The sequence below is a fragment of the Miniopterus natalensis genome, chromosome 15, assembly GCF_054644295.1.
Source record: "Miniopterus natalensis isolate mMinNat1 chromosome 15, mMinNat1.hap1, whole genome shotgun sequence".
Classification (NCBI taxonomy): Eukaryota; Metazoa; Chordata; class Mammalia; order Chiroptera; family Miniopteridae; genus Miniopterus; species Miniopterus natalensis.
This window is the reverse complement of record NC_142095.1, coordinates 21,728,196-21,749,370: the sequence shown is the minus strand read 5'-3', so window position 1 is coordinate 21,749,370 and position 21,175 is coordinate 21,728,196. Positions and strand designations below refer to the sequence as shown.

The 21,175-nt window shown below is 41.6% G+C and overlaps 1 protein-coding gene across 1 annotated transcript in view; it reads right to left on the bottom strand.

Moving 5' to 3' along the window:
* Positions 1-839: 839 nt before the first annotated feature.
* LOC107546063 (collagen alpha-4(VI) chain-like) overlaps positions 840-21,175 on the bottom strand; it is an 82,860-nt gene continuing 62,524 nt past the window's right edge. The window contains exons 32-37 of the mRNA XM_087824617.1: positions 20,653-21,146; positions 8,181-8,271; positions 6,172-6,855; positions 4,120-4,216; positions 3,417-3,634; positions 840-1,015 (exon numbers count right to left, since the gene is read on the bottom strand). Of these exons, the coding sequence (XP_087680743.1) occupies positions 840-1,015; positions 3,417-3,634; positions 4,120-4,216; positions 6,172-6,855; positions 8,181-8,271; positions 20,653-21,146 (1,760 nt within the window). The remainder of the gene's footprint in view (positions 1,016-3,416; positions 3,635-4,119; positions 4,217-6,171; positions 6,856-8,180; positions 8,272-20,652; positions 21,147-21,175) is intronic.

The following is a 21,175-nucleotide window of genomic DNA, read 5'->3' as shown; positions in this document are numbered from 1 at the left end:
TGCCAGGCACCCTCAGTACCCAGCAGCTCTAGAATTCCATGCAATGCCAATTTCTGCCCTGAAGCTGGGCCCAAGTTCAGAGGCCTACAGAATAGAGCTGTGAGCCATATTGCAAAATGTTTCACTCAGGGTAAACCTAGACCCTTCATATTTGTGTTGACAATGTCAGCCTTAATTGTTGAGCCACAGTTTCAAAGAGCAAGAGTCACTGTAATTAATAACAAAGGATTGGCCCCATGACAAAGTCACTTCTGTTTCCTCTCCATCAAGTGCTATGTCAACAAAGAATAGTGCAGATTGCAGTGAGAAGGTATCATCACATGTAGGGTCACACCAAATGATTTAATTGAGAATGCCTTTATTTTCACAGTAGGTAGTCAGGATGAAATTTCACATTAGGTGTCCCTTTTTCCAAACCCCTGCTCTGACTAACCCTTCCAAGTTTTCTACTGGTAAAAAAGAAAGCAAGTTTCAACTCACTTCCAAATTAGTTTTACTCACTGCTTACATTCGTTTTTCTTTTGCTACATAGCCCAAAAAATTAGTGTTATGTCAAGTTCAAGTTTCTTTTTCATTCAGTTCTAGATCATTTAACTAACTTTCAGGAAAGTTTCAGTTACTTTTTTTTAACTACTAGAATGTGGTCCTTCCCAAATCACAAATCATTTGGCCCAAGCCCCCACTGGCAGGAAAATGTTCAGGGGGCTAGGACTCGATCTCTGAGATTGCAGAGTGGGCTTCATCACTTATGATCTGCAGCATTGTCTCAGGAAAGGCAATCTCAATCTCGGTTTCATAGACGATTAAAACAGAGGCAACAGTAATGAGGCTCTGCCTGACTACAGGGGTGCTGGGACACACCAAACCTCACATTCTTCCTTGGTTTCGAACCGGTTGGCATTGCCCCCACAGCTGCCATACCAGAACTGTTGGCAAGCCTGCTCCTCCTTGTTATAGTACCATTTCAGGATGTAATCCTGGCACTCGCCTTCCATCGGATCCATAAAACAGGGACCTGTCACAAAACACATGCAGAGAGTTGAATTTCTTGTATGAGCATGACCAGAAAGGAATAATGGTTTGGTGTCACAGACCTGGAAACGAATCCTAGCCTCACTACCAATTGGCTGTGTGACCTTGAGCAAGTAAACTTTCTGAGCCTCAATTCCCTAAATCATAAAAGCAATATTTTAAAAAAAACCAACACCATCACAAGTTTGTTATAAGGTGTCACATAACATATGTGAAAGGTGTAATATGATTACAGCTATTTATTTTGCACAGTACCTAATACGTGGCAGGTACATTAGACAATGTATAAATGAGTGAATGAATGAATAAATCTTTCTGATACTGAGAACTCTTTACTTGTTTATTATACTTATTTCCTTCTTTTTTCAAACCATCTCAATCGCTTAGGTAACCTCAAAGCCTTCTAATAGCCTAAGCAAAACCAGTTTATTTATTATTTATTGTACCGTGACACTTGCCCAAGATGTTAATATTAAAAGAAAAACATAATGTTCCTGGAAAATGAAGAAAGCACTGAGAATCAACAAGTTACAACAGAGCAAAATCTGGGATACAGTGACTTTTAAGTCAGACGTTAATTTCTCCAGGTATTCTTGTTTTAGGTCAGCCCCAGAGCACAGATTAGTGGTATCCTTCAGTTTCCCCCCACCTTCCAATCACTCCCAAATAAAGAAGATATTGTCTTCAGAAAATAAGAGTTAAAATTTATGGTCTGTCTCTGGGAAACAGCCCCATTAGTATAATCAGCACAGAGTAGTTCTCTTGAAGGAGTGGCCAGTTGCTCTGGACCCAAGAGGATGAGACACACTCTTAGCAGGGAAAAGAACTGTCCTACGCCTTGAACAGGCACATTTGAACTGGCCTGCTGCATGACTCTGACTTTGGGGTGGCGTGGGCGGGTAAGACAGCAAGCAGTGAGGGTCCAAGAGAAAGAGCCAGAGCAAATGCTTCTCCAAAAATGTATCAGAGTCAACAGAAAAACACTCCAATGGTGAACTTTTGACTGTATTCTGTAGGTTCAACAAATAGACTTGGGGCTCAGCAGTCAGCTGGCACAAACCTCTACCATTACAAGCTGATTCTAAACTGACAGGCCGAGGACTTGTTTAAATGGGTCATTACTTTGCCCTGGTGGGGTGACTCAGCTGGTTAGAGCATCAAACTGTACACCAAAAGGTCGCAGGTTCAATTCCCAGTCAGGGCACATACCCAAGTTGTGAGTTTGACCCCTGGTCAGAGCAAGCACAAGAGACAATCCATTGGTGTTTCTCTCTCTCTCTCTCTCTCTCTCTCTCTCTCTCTCTCTCTCTCTCTCTCTCTCCTTTCCTCTTTCTCTAGGATCAATAAAAAGCATATCCTTGGGTAAGTATTAAATAAATAAATAAATAAATAAATAAATAAATAAATAAATAAATAAATCGATCGATCATTACTTTTCCCAGTGACATTTGGTGGCTTTTGCCTTTAGAGGCCCCACCCTTGCATTTAATCTGAGAGGCAAATGGGCTGCGTCTCCTAGATTATTTTTCTAGAGCACACTGCCCAACAGAACTTTCTGTAATGAGGGAAATGTTCTATGTCTGCACTGTGTAATACAGTAGCCATTGCCCATGTGGCTATTGGGTATTTGAAGTATGGCTATTGCAACCAAGGAACTGAATTTTCAGTTTTATTTCATTTTAAATTATTTTATATTTAAATAGCCAATGTGGCTAGTAGTTGGTCAACACAACTATAGGGAAGTATATTCTCAGTGCTTTAAACTACTTATCTCTACGGTATTCTTTGCAACATAAGGAAGCCTCAGAGTCTTAAGTTTTCTTTTCCCTGCATTTTAAAACCTTGAGAGTCAAATCCCCCCAAGTCTCTTTCTAATGTGGTCACTGTTTTTTTCACTTTGTTGAGCCCATATAAGAGGTCACATGGAATTTGCATTATTACATGCTGTAATCCTAAATCATTGCTGCAATTGTTTTAGATGAACACAAAGGTTCCTGCAACTTGGTCAGAACCTATGTGGCCACTCATAGATAGATGAAGGAGCCTTCTTCAAGACAGTGCATTTTCCCTAAAGGTTGGGAGAATGTTTGCCCCTTCTGCAATAGAACAACGCTTCTCCACAATAAAATAGACACTTCATAGGGTGTGCCCCCCACCTTACTCCCTGAAATAGCTTTCGTTAGCTCCAGTTTTACACTCAGGAGAAAGTATGTCTTTGTATATGTTCTTAAACTAATTTCTTTAGCTTCATACATGAATTTGTACATTTGGAAGGAAAGTATATAAAAGCCAAAGTTTGCGTGCTAACAGAGTACGAAGGATTTTTTTTAAAGATAAAGATTTTAAAAAGTTAACCTAAGGAGAAAAGAATAGTTGGTTTTTACCGTAGGCAGTGCCTGGATTTGTTTCTTTTCCATTTTTCTTTTGTTTTGCAGACATTCCTTGTTCATTTTCTTCAATGGCATATCCATTCTTTTCATAATTTTCAAGTACCTCTTGCTGAGTTATAGATGTCATTGTGGCTGTTCTGTTCTCCTCTAGAAAAAAGTCTGTTGCTTCAAGTGCTTCCAAATCATCAGCAAAATGCTGGCGCCTGGGCAATCTGTATAGAAACAATCCATGTCAAACCGCATAACCAAGCCACGAGAACCGAGAGGCTCATTTTCCAATCGACAATGCTGAGCTCAGTAAGCTTTGGGTTGGATCATTTCCTAATGACTTTGTTATCACATTAGCTACCTTCTTAGGTTTGCAGAGATGTTTGGACAAAAGTAACAATAATATATTTAGCATTATTAACTTTACTTCTGGGACATGGGATTAGATGATGGGGGGTGGGATGGAATGGAAAATTTTAATTTTTGTTTTTATATACTTATGTGCTCTTTGAATGTTTTACACTGGTTGTGTATTACTCTTAAGGAAAGAAAAACCAAACCATATCAGAGTTGTCAAACACAGGAACATCCTAGCTCCAATAGTTTGGGTCAGGTCAAGGACTGGCATTGCCTGTGACCTTTCTTTAGGGAGATAGTCTCCTACAGGGGACAGAGCTTTGGGACAACCTCAGCTCTGCCCTCAGCCTACCTCTTGGTAAGCATATGTGGCTGTAGCAGAGTGTCCCCTCGGTTTGGACCCCCACATTCTTCAATGAGCTCTGGGGGTGGGTACTGGTTCGTTCCACCTAAAAATAAAATTTTAAAATCAAACCAAATAAAATAAAGCATAAAATCATATAAAACCTAAAAATAAACTGAACAGCCTGGCCAGCGTGGCTCAGCACTTGAGCATTGACCTATGATGCCAGAGATCTGAGTTCGATTCCTGGTCAGGGCACATGCCCCGGTTGTGGGCTTGATCCCCAGTAGGGGGCGTGCAGGAGGCAGCGGATCAATGATTGTCTCATTATTGATGTTTCTCTCTCTCTCCCTCTCCCTTCCTCTCTGAAATCAATAAAGATATATTTTTTAAAAAATAAATAAACTGCCCTGTCGGGCATAGCTCAGCAGTTGAGCATCGACCTAGGATCCAGGCGATTGGGGTTTGATTCCTAGTCAGGGCACATGCCTGGGTTGCGAGCTCGATCTCCAGTTGGCGGCGTGCGGGGGACAGCCGATCAATGACTCTGTCATCATTGATGTTTCTATCTCTCTCTCTCCCTCTCCTTTCCTCTCTCTGAAATCAATAAAGATACATTTAAAAATAAATAAATAAGTAAATAAATAAATAAACTGAACGTAAAGTAAAATAAAGCATAAAAACATATTATCCATTAACACAAAAACTTAAAAGACATAAAATAAAATAAAGCATAAAATAAAGTAAAATATACATTAAAGCAAACTAAAAAGCAAAACAAAATAAAAATGAAATAGAATAAAACATAAAAACAAAAAATCCATTGACATAAAGTCAAAAAGATGTAAAATAAAGTCAAGCAAAGCATAAAATAAATACAAAAATAAAATAACAAAACACAATGCATCTTATCATATAAATAATATAAAATCATAACATAAAAGAACATAAGAAAACATAAAATGCAACCTAACATAATAAAAAATACAGTAAAATGAAATTAAAACAGACTAGAAAAGTGATTCATTCAGGCTTCTTTTCCCTCAAAGAATCACTAAGTCATCAGCCAGATATTATAAATACCTCATCCACCTACCACAACAATAAGGAATCTAAAGTTCAGAGTAGTTCACTGACCTTTCTAGCCCAAGACAAACTCCAGGAACTGTAACCAGGATAATACCCACCCCCAAATCCCAACAATCTCCATTATCATGCTAAGGATATAGCTTTTGTACTGGCTGCCCATAAATTTGGTTCAACTAGTTCTGATTGCTGGTGAGGACACTAAAACAGGGGGCGGGGAAGGATTCCTGCCCAGGTGCACTATCAATGTGCCCCTTAACCTTCACTGCTGGTGTCACCCACCCAACCTGAGGTGGGAGACCCTGGACTTCTTTTTCACTGCCTGGCAAGTCCCTGAAAAATAAATGTCATACACTCTTTTTACTCAAAGTGTGGTCTATGGACTATCAGCATCAGCATCAGCATCACTTGGGAGCTTGTTAAACATGCGGAATCTCAGACTTCAGCTCAGACCTACTGAATCAGAATCCACATTTTTTAACAAGATCCCCAGGAGATGGGTGTGCACGTTAAAATTTGAGAAGCACTGTTACACACTACTGGATTCTGGGGTCTGAATTACCGAAATAGTAATAGCAATAACTGTGCCTATATTTGTACAACACTGGTGCTTTCAAAGCCCTTCCATGCAGGTGTTTGAATGTAGGCTTCACAAATAAAGATGAGACTGTAATTTTCATTTTGGTATATGAGAAAATGGAAAGGTTAGGTGGAACTGAGGCCTCCCAACCACCAGCTGAGAGGTTCTAGACAAGAAATCAGCACTAGGCTTGGCACAGTGTCTGGGCAATGACAGCTTAGGGTTTTCCAGAAACGGGGTACTCTCTAGGGACTCCCCAGAGGCTGTGGGACTGCACGCACCTCAGCAAAGATGAAGGTTCAGTGGGCACCTGCTCTCTAAAATGCCAGGCTATGTAAGTATTTCTCTTCACCCCAGCCCACCCGGGGCATCCCCAGTGCTCAGGGATTGCTCACTTTTTAGGAGGTTCAGGAAGGCCCATGTGAAGCCCCTGGCGTAGGCCACCTCTGAGTCTGAGATCCCCTCCAGGCGCAGCAGGTGCTGTTCAGAGGGGGCACTAGCCACTCGAGCCAGTTCAGCCAGCTCATGGGTTCCAACTCGGGGACCCAAGGCCAGCACAAACAGAGTGATACCCTTGCACTTGGCCTCCAGGGACAGAGTCCTTAGCTTCTCCCGGTCCCAGCTGCTGGTCTCACTGGCCACGATGGCAAAGAGAACCTGTGCCCTCCTGGGTAGCGGAGCTGCCAGAAGCACCTTCTCAAGTGTCCACTCCAGGGCGTGGCCCAGGGCCGGGGCTCCCTTCAGGGGGCGGCCCGCAGCCTCCCGGAGGTGCCTCTGCATCTGTATCCGGTGGCCATAGGAGGTCAGGCGGAAAGCCTCGAGCACAGGGGGGCGTCCTGTTCCAGGCCAGAAGCCTGGGGTCGTGTGCGTTACCAGAGCCACGCGCGCCCCTCGGAGGAACGCTTCTGGCTGTGCAGCCACCTCCAGGTTGTCAAGCGTGGCGTCCACTAGACTCAATGCAGCTCGGTACATGTCTGCATTGACTCTCTGGGAGCTGTCCACCACGAATGCCACGTCCACGTCCACTGCCAGGGGTCCAGGTGAGCCTGACCTGCACTCCAGCGCTGGTCTGCATTTGTCTGGGAGGGAAAGAAGGGCGAGGAGAGGCCAGAGTTACTGTGCATCTCTTTCCTTTCCCGGCAAACACATTTCTGACTCTATAAGAATAGCGGCTGCTGAGTGCTAATTGCATTATGTTGACAAGGCCAGCAGATGGGCACTGTCAGTAAATGCCCATTTTTCAGAAGAAAGAATTGAGACGATGATTTCACATTTAACATTTTTAACTACTAGGCCCTATGGCTTCTTAACTTTTAGGTTCACAGACATCTGTCTGGCCCAGTCCAGGTCCTCCCTCTTACTGGGTGGGAGACTTTAGGCAAATTACTCAGCCTTCCCACTGCCTCAGTTTCCTCATCTGTCAGAGACAATGATGATAATAGTAATAATACCTGTCTTGTGAGGTTTCAATTTAAAAAAATGACTTAATATATGTAACTGCTCAGAACAACACCTGGTACCGTAAAAGCTCCAGTTCAATAAATACCAGCTAGGTCTATGCTTCTACAGGAGAGGAAACTGAGGCCCAGAGACAATGTGCCAAATGAGATGGTGGATGTGAAGGCAGTTCATCAACTGTAACATACTCTGCAAATGGCAATGACTGCATTTGACCTGACGAAGTTCTCAGGACCAAATCTCTCACGGCAGTTTCAGGTCTCAGTGCAGATCAAGAAGAGGGAACGATTGAATCCCCTTTTTATTTCACCAATAGGACTCTCTCTAGCCCTGGGTGATGTGGGGGTGGACAAGAGTGGTCCACGTATGGGAAAGCGTGGGTTACAGCACTAAGTTCTCTCTGGCACAGGCTAGTGTGAGGTGTGGGATAGAGCCATGGAGACTGAAGACACAGAGACATTGAATGACCTGCCAATATCCCACTGGTGATCAATGATAAATCCAGGCCTAACCCCCAGGACTCTTGACTCTTAATTCAGTGGTCTGCCCTCCACACTAAGGTGCCACTAAAGAAGGAACATAAGCCCAGTCATCCACAGGAACCTGGCAGGACAGGTAAGTAAGCAGAGCAGGCTAGAGGTAAGACAATAGGGAGGGGAAGGGAAGGGAAGGTGCCAGCAGACCCTTGCTCCATCAAAAGGGAGTAGGAACAACACATTTCTGGCTGACTGCAGCCACATGGGAACCCAACATCTGTGATTCTCCAGACTATTCTGACTTCCTAAGAAAAACTGGTAACCCAGAATTAATAGGAAATCCCCAGATTCTAAAACTCTGCATGTGCTAAGAAAATACATATCTGCAGAACAGGTCTGGCCTGTGGCCACCAATTAATTCATCCTATTCTAAAGACATCAGTCTGATCAGAAATGCTATCCATGCTTACCATAGCAGAGAACGCAGCGGGCCATGTGTTCCACATCCTGCTGGCTCTGAGTCTCCCAGATGAACAGGTGAAATCTGTTGGTTCCATCCATCTAATCCAAACACATACACAAGTGTGTCATTTACTGAATTAAATGTCAAGCCAGGTTTTTTTCCAATTCAGATGAGAAAAACGTTAATATGATATTTTTTAAAGAATATATAATTATATGAATATATGTGAGGGTATAATTTGGCATTATCTATTACAGTTATAGTCATTTAGTTCTCTGGTTCTAACCTGGATGTTGGACTGTTATTGGTGTGGGTACACAAGCTGTGGGTCTTCAGACTCCCAATGTGTGGAAAACTCAACCAATGCCATGCTGTGTTGGAATGATGGTAAGGGAGTTGAGGGCTCAATCATTTATAAATTCCATAAGTCTTTAGTGATTGTCCACAGTATGCAAGGTGCAGTGTGGTGGAAGTTATAAACCTGAACGCGCCTCCCTTTAAGGAGCCAGTCATATAAGTCAATACCCTTAGATGGGAAAGCGCCATATACCCATGAGAGGCCTTTCCAGAGTTTTCCTGATATTCAGAGTTGAGACATATCAAAGCCAGAGGCAGGAGTGAGTAGGAAGCAGGGAAGGCTTTGCAGGGATGACAGGTCTATTTATCTTCTTCACTTAACCGTTCCAATTAGCATTACTTAATAACTGACATCAAGGTTTAAATGTAAAATATTAATAATAACAATAATAAATCCAACAAGGTCCACGTGACAAGGGGTTAGATAATAAACACACCCATTCCCTCTTCTTCCTAGGGCCACAACTGCACCACATTTCCCACGCTCCCCTGCAGTTACCTGGGACCATATGACTGGGGCCTAACCAATGGCTTGTAGGTGGGAGTGATGGGTGCCATTCCCAGTGCATGCACTATACTCCATTGCTCCCTTGGCCCTCACCTGCTAGAAGAAGGCTTTGAGGCCAAAGGGTTTGATGAGGGCCACGGAGAGACGGGGCCCAGGACCTGAAATGGCTGCATGCAGCAACCACCCTCCTCTCTACCTCCCACACACATACCCAAGGTCCCATGTACACTTGCGATAGATGGCAAAAATAATACTTTATTGTATTACGCCACTGAGACTTGGGCATGAATGGCTTCACAGTTAACCTGTCCTGACTAATACAGATTATTTGCAGGATTTCCATCTCATGATGAAATTAGAAGTCCTTTAGGTTGTTTCTCTCAGGAACTGAGGTGTGGTTTGCAAAGAGATGGATATGTAAGCCTAGTCATGTCCAATCTCTTTGTCTATTCTCTGTCAAACCATACAGGACAGGGCCCCACTGAAGGTCAGTTTCTCCTCCTTTATCCCTGTGGCTCAGACCAAGCAAGCTCTGGACTGCCGTCTGATAACAAGGTGCTAGGCATATGAAGATGTCGTACTAGCCCTCAGAGAAACAGACAGGCAAGGGTTACTTTGAAAAAGAACTTTCTGGCCCCGCCGAGCATGGCTCAGTGGTTGAGCATCTACCTAGGATCCTGGAGATCACGGTTCGATTCCCGGTCAGGGCATATGCCCAGGTTTCAGCTCAATCCCCAGCAGGGGACGTGTAGGAGGCAGCCGATCAATGACTCTCATCATTGATGTTTCTATCTCTCTCCCTCCCTCTCCCTCCTCTCTTTGAAATCAATAAAGATATATTGTAAAAAAAACAAAACAAAGAATTTTCTGTAACATATAGTCCATACAGAGCTCTTTACTCTGTTTAGGACTGCAGCATACCCCAAACCTTGGAGTAAAACCCTTGTGGGAAAGAAATACAGAGTTGAACTTTTGTTTATGCTAATGTAACACCAAAACAAGAAAACCCAAGCATGGGAACTTTCCTAGGTCTCCTGAGAAGAAAGCTGCAATGCATTCTCTCTTGTTCTTCACACAGCAAAGGCAGCTGAAATTATGCTTTTTTCTGACTTAGAAATTCCAATCGACCAAGACTGATTAAACAGCTACTATATAGAAGTGTTAACAAGCCATGTGGAGATACAAAAATGCCACAGCCACACCTTCAAAGAGCTTAAGTGGAAAGATAGACAAACAGTTTTCAAGAAAGAGGTCCAATAAAAAGGGGAGATTAATTTGAAGGGGAAGTGATAGAGAGAACTTGATGAACATAATAGCATTTGGCACTTTTGAAAGAATGAATAGGAAATGTACCTGGCAAAGAAGCAGGTAAAAGCATTACAGTGTGGAGGAACAGCATGTACAAAGGCCCAGAGGCAGGCCAGTTATCTACAGAATTCTCAAGACTCCCACTCCCCAAAGATTAGAGAACACCCACCTCCAATGTGCAGCTGCACAGCACATCTGAAAGCCTGAAACTCCTTGCCAGATGGAGGAAGCTGACATGAAATATGAGTTGCCGCCTTGAACATTCAAATCTACTCCACCAAACCAAATGGACTTAATTAAATATCAAGGATTAGAGAAAACAGTGTAGGCACGCATATGACACACTGATAGCTTTACTGGAAGTCACATGAGGCAATTTGGAAGGCTTCTGAAATCAGGATTCCCAGCAGGGTTCCAGGAGATATGAGGAGGCTGGGCTAACCCCAGAAGCATCAATGTTTACCCCAAGAGTTATGGGAAAATGCTAAGCTAGAGTACATTATTTTCAAATCACAGGACACATGGGTGAAGTGCATTATAAAATACAGAATGTATGTGAGTTTTCAGGTCACATGAAAGATTTTAAACCAAATTCAAATATTTCCCCAAGTCTGTACAAAGGCCTGGTTCATAAAAAAAAAAAAAAAAAAATTATGTGGCAGAAATGGATTAGGTGTCATGAACCTGGGTCCTAGTCCTTGATCTACCATAATTCACTCTGTGACTTTGGACAAGCCTCTGGCCTCAGTTTCCTCAGCAACAGAGTTTTAGGGTAGGAATCAATGCTGCTAAGTTTTCTTCCTGTTCCAACACAGCCTGGTCCTCAATTACTGTTTTCTGTATTTGTCTCATGTTCAGGACACTGTTACCTTTTTACTCTGAGCAGCTGAGAGGAGGCACTTGTCCATGTTTTTCTGTTTGTTGGAAAATGACCAAATTCAAATGAATGAGAATAGTTTAAAAGCTTGCATCTTTTTAAAAACTTTTCTTAGGAAGAATAATTTTATGATCATGTTTAAATTTTTCTGTTTATGCAAAAATAAAATTGTGGGAACAAGTATACTAAAACAGAATGGAAGTCTGTTGGGAACTATGATTCAGTATAGATTCATCTGTACTTAGTTGTTATTAATTGATGATTAATTACTTGGACTTTGGACTTGCCAGCATGGTCCTAGTCACTGATAAAGAAGTAGACAAGACAGTTCATGAGAAGCTCCAAGCAGAGAGATAGTGTTGGGAGGAAATCTCAGTGTGAGAAGAGAAAACGAGCTCTGCAATTCCTTCTGCAAAATCCCATCAGCACCAGCAAATCAGCACTAGGAAATCTCAAAAACACAAACCAAGTAATCTGCTCAAGGTTCAAAGCTTTACTATAGTTTGAATCAGCACCTTTGGTAATTCTCAATCCAACTTTATTCCTAAATGTCCAGTTGTGGTCTATAGGAAGGAATATAAAAGCTGGGGGGGGGGGGGGGAGAGAAGTGTGCAACACAGGGATTTACATTAATATCCTCTTTTATTTAATAAACAGAAAGATATTTCCTAAAAGGATATAGACAACCTTCAAACCTTAGCACTCACTATTAAAAAACTCTCCATGGTCCCTGAGCTAGGGAGATCCACAGGGTCTCAGTTGCTGTATTAAGCTTCAGAGGCCATGGAACAATGTTCATTCCTGGGAATGAGTTGGCGGAGGCTTTTGTCTTAGACAGAAGGGAAGAGAGAGGCAGGAAGAAAGTTCTGGGAAGGAGGACTTGCCTTGGACAGAGGAAGAGCTAACTGGACCCTAAGGAGGGGGAATTACAAATAACCTGGCACTCAGCCAAAGTAAAGACACAGGGAAAAAGGAGGGAAAACTGGAAAAACTAGGGGAAAGACACCGAAGAGAACAGTCATGTAACCTGTGACTGACCCCAGAGCTTGAGTCCAGTTTTAGCCCCTGCCATTTGGCATGGTCCCACCAAGACTGCTGTGAAGCAGTTGACTCTTCCTGAACTCCCCAGAAAATATGAGAGGTTGGCATTGGATTGAGGGTGTTGGATGACAGATTGGGACTAGGGAACCAGACATATGAGAAAGCCAATGCCAGGACTATGTAGTTTAGAACAAGTCACTTCCCTTACCTCCTCTGGAAATGTAGATTATCATTATTAACTTGTAGGATAGTTGAGATCATACCAACACTCCTTAAACTTTAACAGTTATGCAAACCATCTGGGGATCTCGTTTAAAAATGCAGAGCCTCGTTGATTAGGCTGGGCTTGAAGCTTGCGATTTGGCATTTCTCGCAAACCTGGGGGATGTTGAAGTGGCTGGTCCTGGGACCACATTTTTTGAGTGGAGAGGGGTTAAGATAACAAGGCATGAAAAGCATGTAGCATGGTGGTTGGAACTTCATAGGTATTCACCAAATGGAAACTATACAATTTAATAAATAGGGCAAAGGTGCACTCTTAAGGACCTTGAGAAGATGGTAATAATAATGGCCCACACTGAGTATGCACTTAGAAAGTGTCCGATGTCCCTGTAGGCACTATCTCTTACACTCCCACAACAAACCTGTGAGTTTATCCGTTTTATGGGTGAATAAATTGCAGTCCCAGTGCCAAATAGCATGTCCAGATAACATAAGAGACAAAGCCAGAGTTTGAAGTCTCGTTGCCTAATTCCTTCCTCAGTTGCTGATCCTGGCTTTAGGGGAGTAAAAATCTAACAAAAAACAGCAGCTCCCAAGGCCTCAGCAGAGTGGTATCTATGGCTTCTGAAAGGGCCTGTCTGGAAACCCAATATTTTCTTTAAAAGTATACATATACATCCTCTTGCAACTTCTCTGAATTCTGAAATTATACCAAAATTTTTTAAACCCCAAAATTTCTTTGGTTTTCCTCTTAATATAGGGGTGGGCAAAAGTAAGTTTACAGTTGTACTACAAATAAATAATACAATAATAAATAAATAATACAAGAATAAACTCTGTTGCACATACTCACAACTATAAACCTACTTTTGCCCCTTCCTCCCCCCCGCCTGCTGCTTTTAATTTATAAATTTGATTTGATTTTTTTGTTTGTTTCTGTGATAGTCAGAAATCCAAATCTATTCTTTGGATTTTTTTTTTAAGAACATCACACAGAAATAGAAATAGAGCCAGTTCATGGATCTACCTCATAGTATTATTGTAATGATAAAATAAATTAATTCATGTAAAAAACTTTGAAATTCTAAACTCTCTTCCAATTTTGACTTCTGAATTAAAATCCCATTGCTAAGGGGAATTTCAAACCTTGAGCAAGTTAGTTAACTTCTCTGTCTCAGTGTCACCAACTGAAAAATGAGCCAATATTAACAGTTATCTCATTGGGTTGTTGTAAGGATTAAATGAATCAATAAGTGGGAAGATCTTAGAACAGATTCTGGTTAAATAAACATGAGCTTTTTTTCTTCAGCATTGTTTCAAGGGAACATATGCTAGATTTTTATAAAGAAAAATTAAATTTGAAATCTGGCACACAAATTGCATTATTCCTCTAATCCTCTGGTTTTTAACTTTTAAAAAAATCAGGTGATTGAAGTCATGTTTTGAGACTCAAAGCAAATTGGACACTTCTTGACAGTGGGATTAGGCACAAATAGTCCAAATGCTATAATACTGTTTTATTCAGGGCTGAGAGGACTCAATGGATGGGTTAAAAAATATTTTCAATATGTCCACAGTCTCCAAGCATGTTGAAATGGACTAAGAAGTTGAGGCATCTGTTTATATAATTGTTTCAAGTTGAATAACCATCATTTTGCCAGAAGCCTGTGGGTATTGTTCTGAAAAATAAAATAACGTACAAGTGAAAGACAAAATCTCCACAGATAGTCAGAGAAAGCCTTCAGGCAGCTAATTCAGAAGAAAAAATCACAGGATATTCATACCCTCTTAACTGGATTCTCCTAAAGATAGAGCACAGGGCAAGAGAGGTTAGGGGCTACAATATGTCCAGTTGTGAAGAAATGAAGATTTTTGAAAGGCCCTGGGAGTGGATTGTTATTTTTACAGTTTTTCTCCTTGCTAATGTCACCAGAAATTAGGTCATTTATTATGTTTGAGCTGGCAAGCCCCATTTAACATCCTTTCTATATTGTTAAATTTAAAGAACAGAGTAGTCTCCCAGCATTCTGGGTCAAGAATATGTCCAAAAATGGAGAGAAGAGCAGATAGAAATGACAGAACTGAAGTTCAGGAATGTTGAAGCTAGCAAGTTCTTCTCACATATCGTTGTATCTTTTTATCCAGAACCAAAGCAACAAAGAGAGCAAGAACATCTTGCATAGGATCATCTTTACATAGGATCCAAATACTGCCTGCCCAGGAACCCCCTCTCAGATTGCAGCACTGATGAGCATTTGGGAGAATGTAACTTTATCCTGAGTATTCCTTCCAAAAAATAGATAATTACACCTGGGAAGAAGCCTAGATAATGTCTAGTTGTGACAGTCTCCATTTTAGAGCTGAGCAAAATGAGTCTCAGAAAGGTGAAGAGACTTTTCCAAAGGTACCTCATTACTGATGAAAGAGCCAAAGACAAAAGCTACATATCTAATTTAAATCACTACTTGCTTATACTCTGCCTTTATTAATCCATTCAGAAGGTTATTGAAAGCTGCCCCCACCCCCACTAATCCATCCCTATCCAGACACCTCTAGGCAAGAGGGATGTAAACTGAACAAGGAATTCAACTTCTGCATTTAACTTTGTTTCTTGAAACCCAAAATATTTTGTCTGTCCTTCCCAATGGTTTGCAAGCTGTCACAATTGTATCTATCAATCCTTGGAATCAGATTTACAACTGTGTCATCAAAATCTCTCACCTACCACTTCTGCTGCACACTCAACCTTCAAAGAAAACTAAGCGGTCTAGCCCAGCTAAACTCATTAGCTATTAGGTTAAATGATAGGACATTTGCACTTTTGCTGGTCAAAAACAATTAAATATGGGCAATGTCACATGGCTCAACCTGACACTCAGAAGCATCCTGGAAGCTCTTAAAAAGAGAATAACAATTTGGATCCAAGATGGTAGGCGGAGTAGGTGGATGTTAGACTCAGCCCCTCCCAGGACCAAATTGGAATTACAGTTAAAATATAGAGCAATCAACCTGAATAACCAACTGAAGACTAGCTGAAGAGAAGTCTTATAACCAAGAATTTACAGAAGAAGCTACATCGAGACCGTTAGGAAGGGCAGAGATGCAACAAGGGCTGGCCCCGATCCCATGGGCACTAGTTGAGATTTTGGAGGGATATAAAAGCTTCAAAGGTTTACCCTGAGAAGTATGGGTTCTCATCCCCAAGTTGGGCTCCCCAGCCAAGAGCACCAAAGCCAGGAAGAGGTACCCACATAACATCTGGCTGTGAAAATCAATGGGGATTGTGTCCACTAGGGTAAAACAGGAGCCTGCTAGAGAATGGGTGCCCTGTTAAAGGGCCATTGCACAAAATCTCATTTGCAGCCACTCACCCTGGGGTACAGCGGAAGGAGGGTAGAGTGGATAAGAGTTGCATGAGGAGAGACTGAGGTTTGTGGCTCTGGGGAGAGAGCTAAAGAGACAGTTGCCAGGATCCCTGTGCTAAGTCACTCTCCCATACCATAGATGCCATCTTTCTTGGGTGGAGCACTCCCTTCCTTATGACATCAGCCTGGAGGGATGCAATAGCCTCACCCTCTGGACTGCCTGTCACCTCACTCTGTGAAGCTTGTGCCCTGCTGAGGAATCAGCTGCCTGGGCTAGGATATAGAAGTTTGGGCAAACTCAGGGGATGTCAGTGACTGAGTTGTGTGTCTCTGGGGCAGCAGTTATTCCCCCTACTTTTCTGTAAACCTAGCACCTCTCCCTCATGGGAAATCAGCTACTCCCCCCCTTCTGACTCCTGGTTGCTCCACCCTGCCAAGGTCTGGACGGAATCTGGGACACACTAAACATGTGGTACTAGGGTGGGAGCCACTCCCCCAAACCTTACCAGCACCTCCCCCATGCAGGAGATCCACTAACTCCACCTTCCTGACTACTAGAAGCCCTGCCCTGCTGAGATCAAGCTTCTGGCTGAATCTGGGACCTACTGAGTTGTGTGGCTCTAAGACAGGGACCATTTTTCCCTCACATGCCTGATCAGTGCAGAGCCCTCCCTTCCAAATCCTGACCTGTTTGGTCCCGATAAACTTTGCTGGCCTCACCCTGATGACCCCCTGAGACTCCACCCCAGCACAAAGGTATGTGAGCACCCAATGGGTGGCAGCTAGACTTGGAATATCTTGGAACATTTGTTGAGTAGCTTCAGACCCAGCACTGAACCTATATCAGTCTGGTGAATACCACACACCCCTACCTGGTGACACACTGAGAACCTACCTCATGCAACTTGAGTACCACCAGAGGCTCTTTCAATGACTGAGCCTAATAGGCAGCCTTCAGGGGCAGGCAGATAGAGGTAGAGCTCAGGGTGCCTTAGGACTTTCATTGACCTGCCCCTGGGCCTACTGCTCGTAAAAGCTGACCTTGGTGAGCATCTTGGTCCTTCCCACACACAACCAGGCCAAGTAGAGGCAGCCACAAACTGTGGATTGCTTTGTAGTTCCAAACAGGTTCCCCAGGACCAGTCACAGGCAGCATCTGACATTGGACTGCACCAGAGTCCCTCCCAAGAGTCCCCAGAACCAACACATCCAGTAGCCAGCTTCAGATAACATCAGAGCAGGATTTAATTAGCTTCATGAGCAGCATGTCCAAAGAGAGATCTCAGCAGGCACCAGAACTTGCTGAGGAAAATTTTGCTTCATGTGGTCAACATCTGCACAACAGCTTACACACTGTGGTTGGAGTCAATCATGAGAGTCAGCCAGCCTGAATGTCAACATCAAGCACAAAGAGGCCAATAGCAATAAAGACTCAATTACAAATTGAGGGCCCACAATGTCACAAATGAGGCATTCCTGGAGCACCGAGCTCAGGTGATCAAGGAGAGTTTGCTGTTGGGTCCACAGGATACCAACTACACAAGGCCACTCTACCAAGACTGGGAGTCATAGAAGATCTACCTAATACATAGAAACAAACACAAAGAGGCAGCCAAAATGTAGAGACAAAGAAACATGCCTCAAATGAAAGAATAGAAGAAATCTCCAGAAAAAGAGCTAAATGAGATGGAGGGAAGCAATATATCAGATATAGAGTTCAAAAAACTGGTTATAAGGATGCTCAAGAAACTTAGTGAAAACTATAACAGTGAAAAAGGACACAGAAACCATAAAAAAGAACCAGTCAGAAATGAAGAATACAATATTTGAAATGAAGTCTACACTAGAAGGAATAAATAGTAGGTTGGATGAAGCAGAGGACTGAATCAGTGATTTGGAAGACAAGGTAGTAGAAAACACCCAATTAGAGCATTAAAAAAAACACAACAAAAAAAAACAAGCAAACAAACAAAAAAACACCTAGGAATAAATTTAACCAATGATGTAAGAGGCCTGTAATTGGAAAATTATAAGACACTGAGGAAAGAAACTGAAAAAGACACAAATATACCATGTTCATGGATAGGAAGAATTAACATCATTAAAATGTCCATACTACCCAAAGCAATCTCTAAATTCAATGCATTTCCTGTCAAGATACCAATGGCATTTTTCACAGAATTAGAACAAATATTCCAGAAACTTATATGGAACCACAAAAGACCCCAAATAGCCACAACAATCTTGAGAAACAAGGACAAAGTTAGAGGAATCACGCTACCTGATATCAAACTATACTACAAGGCCATAGAAATCAAAATAACATGGTATTGGCATAAAAACTGACATATAGATCAATGGAACAGAATAGAGAGCACAGAAATAAACCCACACCTTTATGGTCCATTAATATTTGACAAAGGAGTCCAAACTGTACAATCGGATACAGATAATCTATTCAGTAAATGACGTTGGGAAAGTTGGACAAATACATTTTTAAATAATGAAACTAGACCATCTTCTTACACCATACACAGAATAAACTCAAAATGGGTTAAAGACTTTAATGTTAGACTCAAAACCATAAAAATCCTAGAAGAAAACATAGACAGTAAAATCTCAGACAGTCTTCATAGCAATATTTTTTCTGATATATCTCCTTGGGCAAGGGAAACAAAAGTAAAAATAAACAAATAGGACTACATCAAACTAAAAAGTTTTTGCACAGCAAAGGAAATCATCAACAAAATGAAAAGACAACCCACTGAATGGGAGAACATATTTGTCAATTATACATCTGATAAAGGGTTAATATCCAAAATTTATAAAGAATTTATAAAACTCAACACCAAAAAAAAATTTTTTTTAAATGGGCAAAGGACCTGAATAGACATTTCTCCAAAGAGGACATACAGATGGCCAATAGACATATTAAAAGATGCTCAACCTCACTAATCATTGGAGAAATGTAAATTAAAACCACAATGAACTATCACTTTACACCTGTCAGAATATCATCAATAAATCAGCAAACAACAAGTGCTGGCAAGGATGTGGAAAAAAGGAACCTTAGTGCACTGTTGGTAGGAATGCAGATTGGTGCAGCTGTTATGGAAAGCAGTATGAAGTTTCCAAAAAAAAATTTAAATGGAATTGCCTATGACCCAGCAATTCCACTTCTGGGAATATATCCAAAGAAACCTGAAACACTAATTCAAAATAATAAGTGCACCCCTATGTTCATTGCAGCGTTATTTACAATAGTAAGATTTGGAAGTAGCCCAAGTACCCATCAGTAGGTGAGTGGATAAAAAAACTGTGATACATTTACATAGTGGAATCCTACACAGCTGTAAAAAAGAAGAAAATCTTACTGTTTTCAACAGCATGGATGGACCTGGAGAGCATTATGCTAAGTGAAATAAGCCAGTCAGAGGAAGACAAGTACCATGTAATTTTACCTGTATGTGGAATCTAATGAACAAAATAAACTAACAAACAAAATAGAAACAGACTCATAGATACAAAGAACAAACTGATAGCTGTCAGAGGGGACAGGTGTTGGGAGCTGGGTGAAGAAGGTGAAGGGATTAAGCAAGACAAACTAACGAATGAACTCATAGACACAGACAATAGTATGGTGATTTCCAGAGGGAAAGGGGGATAGGAGGAGGTGGAAAAGAGTGATTGAAGGAGACCACTTGAGATGGTGAACACACAATACAATATCCAGATGATGTATTATAGAATTGTACACCTGAAACCTACATACTTTTATTAACCAATGTCACTTCAACAAATTCAATTACAAAGAGATAAATAAATAAATAGATAAATAAATAAATAAATAAATAAATAAATGCAAAGAAAGAGAGACTAAGTTCATTTAGATAAATCATATCAGATATTCCATGAGGATGTGTTCTGTGGGTTTTGGTAAGAAGAGTAAAGTCTGGAGAATAGTTAAATAAATTGTGATGTATACACACACTAGAATACTTCAGAACAGCAGTAAAAACAAACAAACAAAAACTGGATACCCATATATACAACATAGGTAAACAAAAAGAATATACTTGATGTTGAGTGAAAGAAGCCAGATACAAAAAATACTATAGGAGTCAATTTATATGAAGGCCCAGAAATGTCAGACTAACTGATTGTGATAGAAGCCAGAAGAGCAGTGACTCTGGGAGTTTAGAGTATGGGACGAGAAGGGACATAAGAAAAGTTACAGGATGTGAAAATGTTCAGTACCTTGAAACATGTCTTGGGGTTTAAACATATATAAGGACCCAATCAGTTCTTCACCTAAAATCTGTGTATAATACCTGCTTTCTTATATAAGATATGTATTTTATACCCGAAGTGAAAATATATTCTATGGACCCCCATGTTACAATTTAGAATAGTGGCTAAGCATAGGCTCTGAAGGTAGGTAATATCAGTCTGCCACTAACTAAATACTTGACTTTTGATAACAGACTTAACCTCTCTAAGGCTCAGTTTTCTTATTTCTGAAATGGAGATATACAGTAAACCTACCTTATAGAGTTCTGGGGATAATTTAATATGATAACGTTTATGAGGCACAGAACACAATAAATGTTCAAGAACAGCCAGTCAGCACTTATAGTAGAGTCCATAATGAGACACCCCTTCTCCCCATGCATACACACCAATTTCTGGGAAATTCTTCCCCTGAATAGCTCTCATACCTCATGTGGTCCTCGACGGAGGGGTAAGGACCATGTGCTAACTGTCCCAGTTCCCCTGCCCCCCAAGAGGTTCCCCTGCATACCACCAGGGCATCTGGGAGGTTGTGCTCCTCTGTGAAGGTGATGACTGCAGGGATGATGTCCAGTGCACTGAGCTCCAGTGTAGCCGTGCTGATGGAATCTGAGTCCTGGGCCCAGCCCACCTGGAAGAACACAGCCACTTTCCTCACAAGAAGTCCCGAGCGCACACGTTTGAATACGTGTCTCGCCACAAACCTCATGGTGGCCCCAAGGTTCCTGCTGCCAGATGATCTTTTCAGAGGGATTTTCCTGACTGCCTGAAGGAGTGCAGGCTTCCACTTGTAGTCTGAGAAGCGAGTCAGGTAATCTATTTTGTTGTTGTAAGAAACGATGGCCACTCGGGCACCCGTTGGACAGTTACTCTCACTTATTTCCATCTTCATCAACAGAGACAATAAAATGTCTCTCATCCTCTCAAAATCCAACTCAGAGACGTCGTTTGACATGTCCAAGGCAAAGACCACTTCAGTGGGGAACACTGGGCATTTGGAAACACCTTGACACATGGATACACAGATTTAAGAT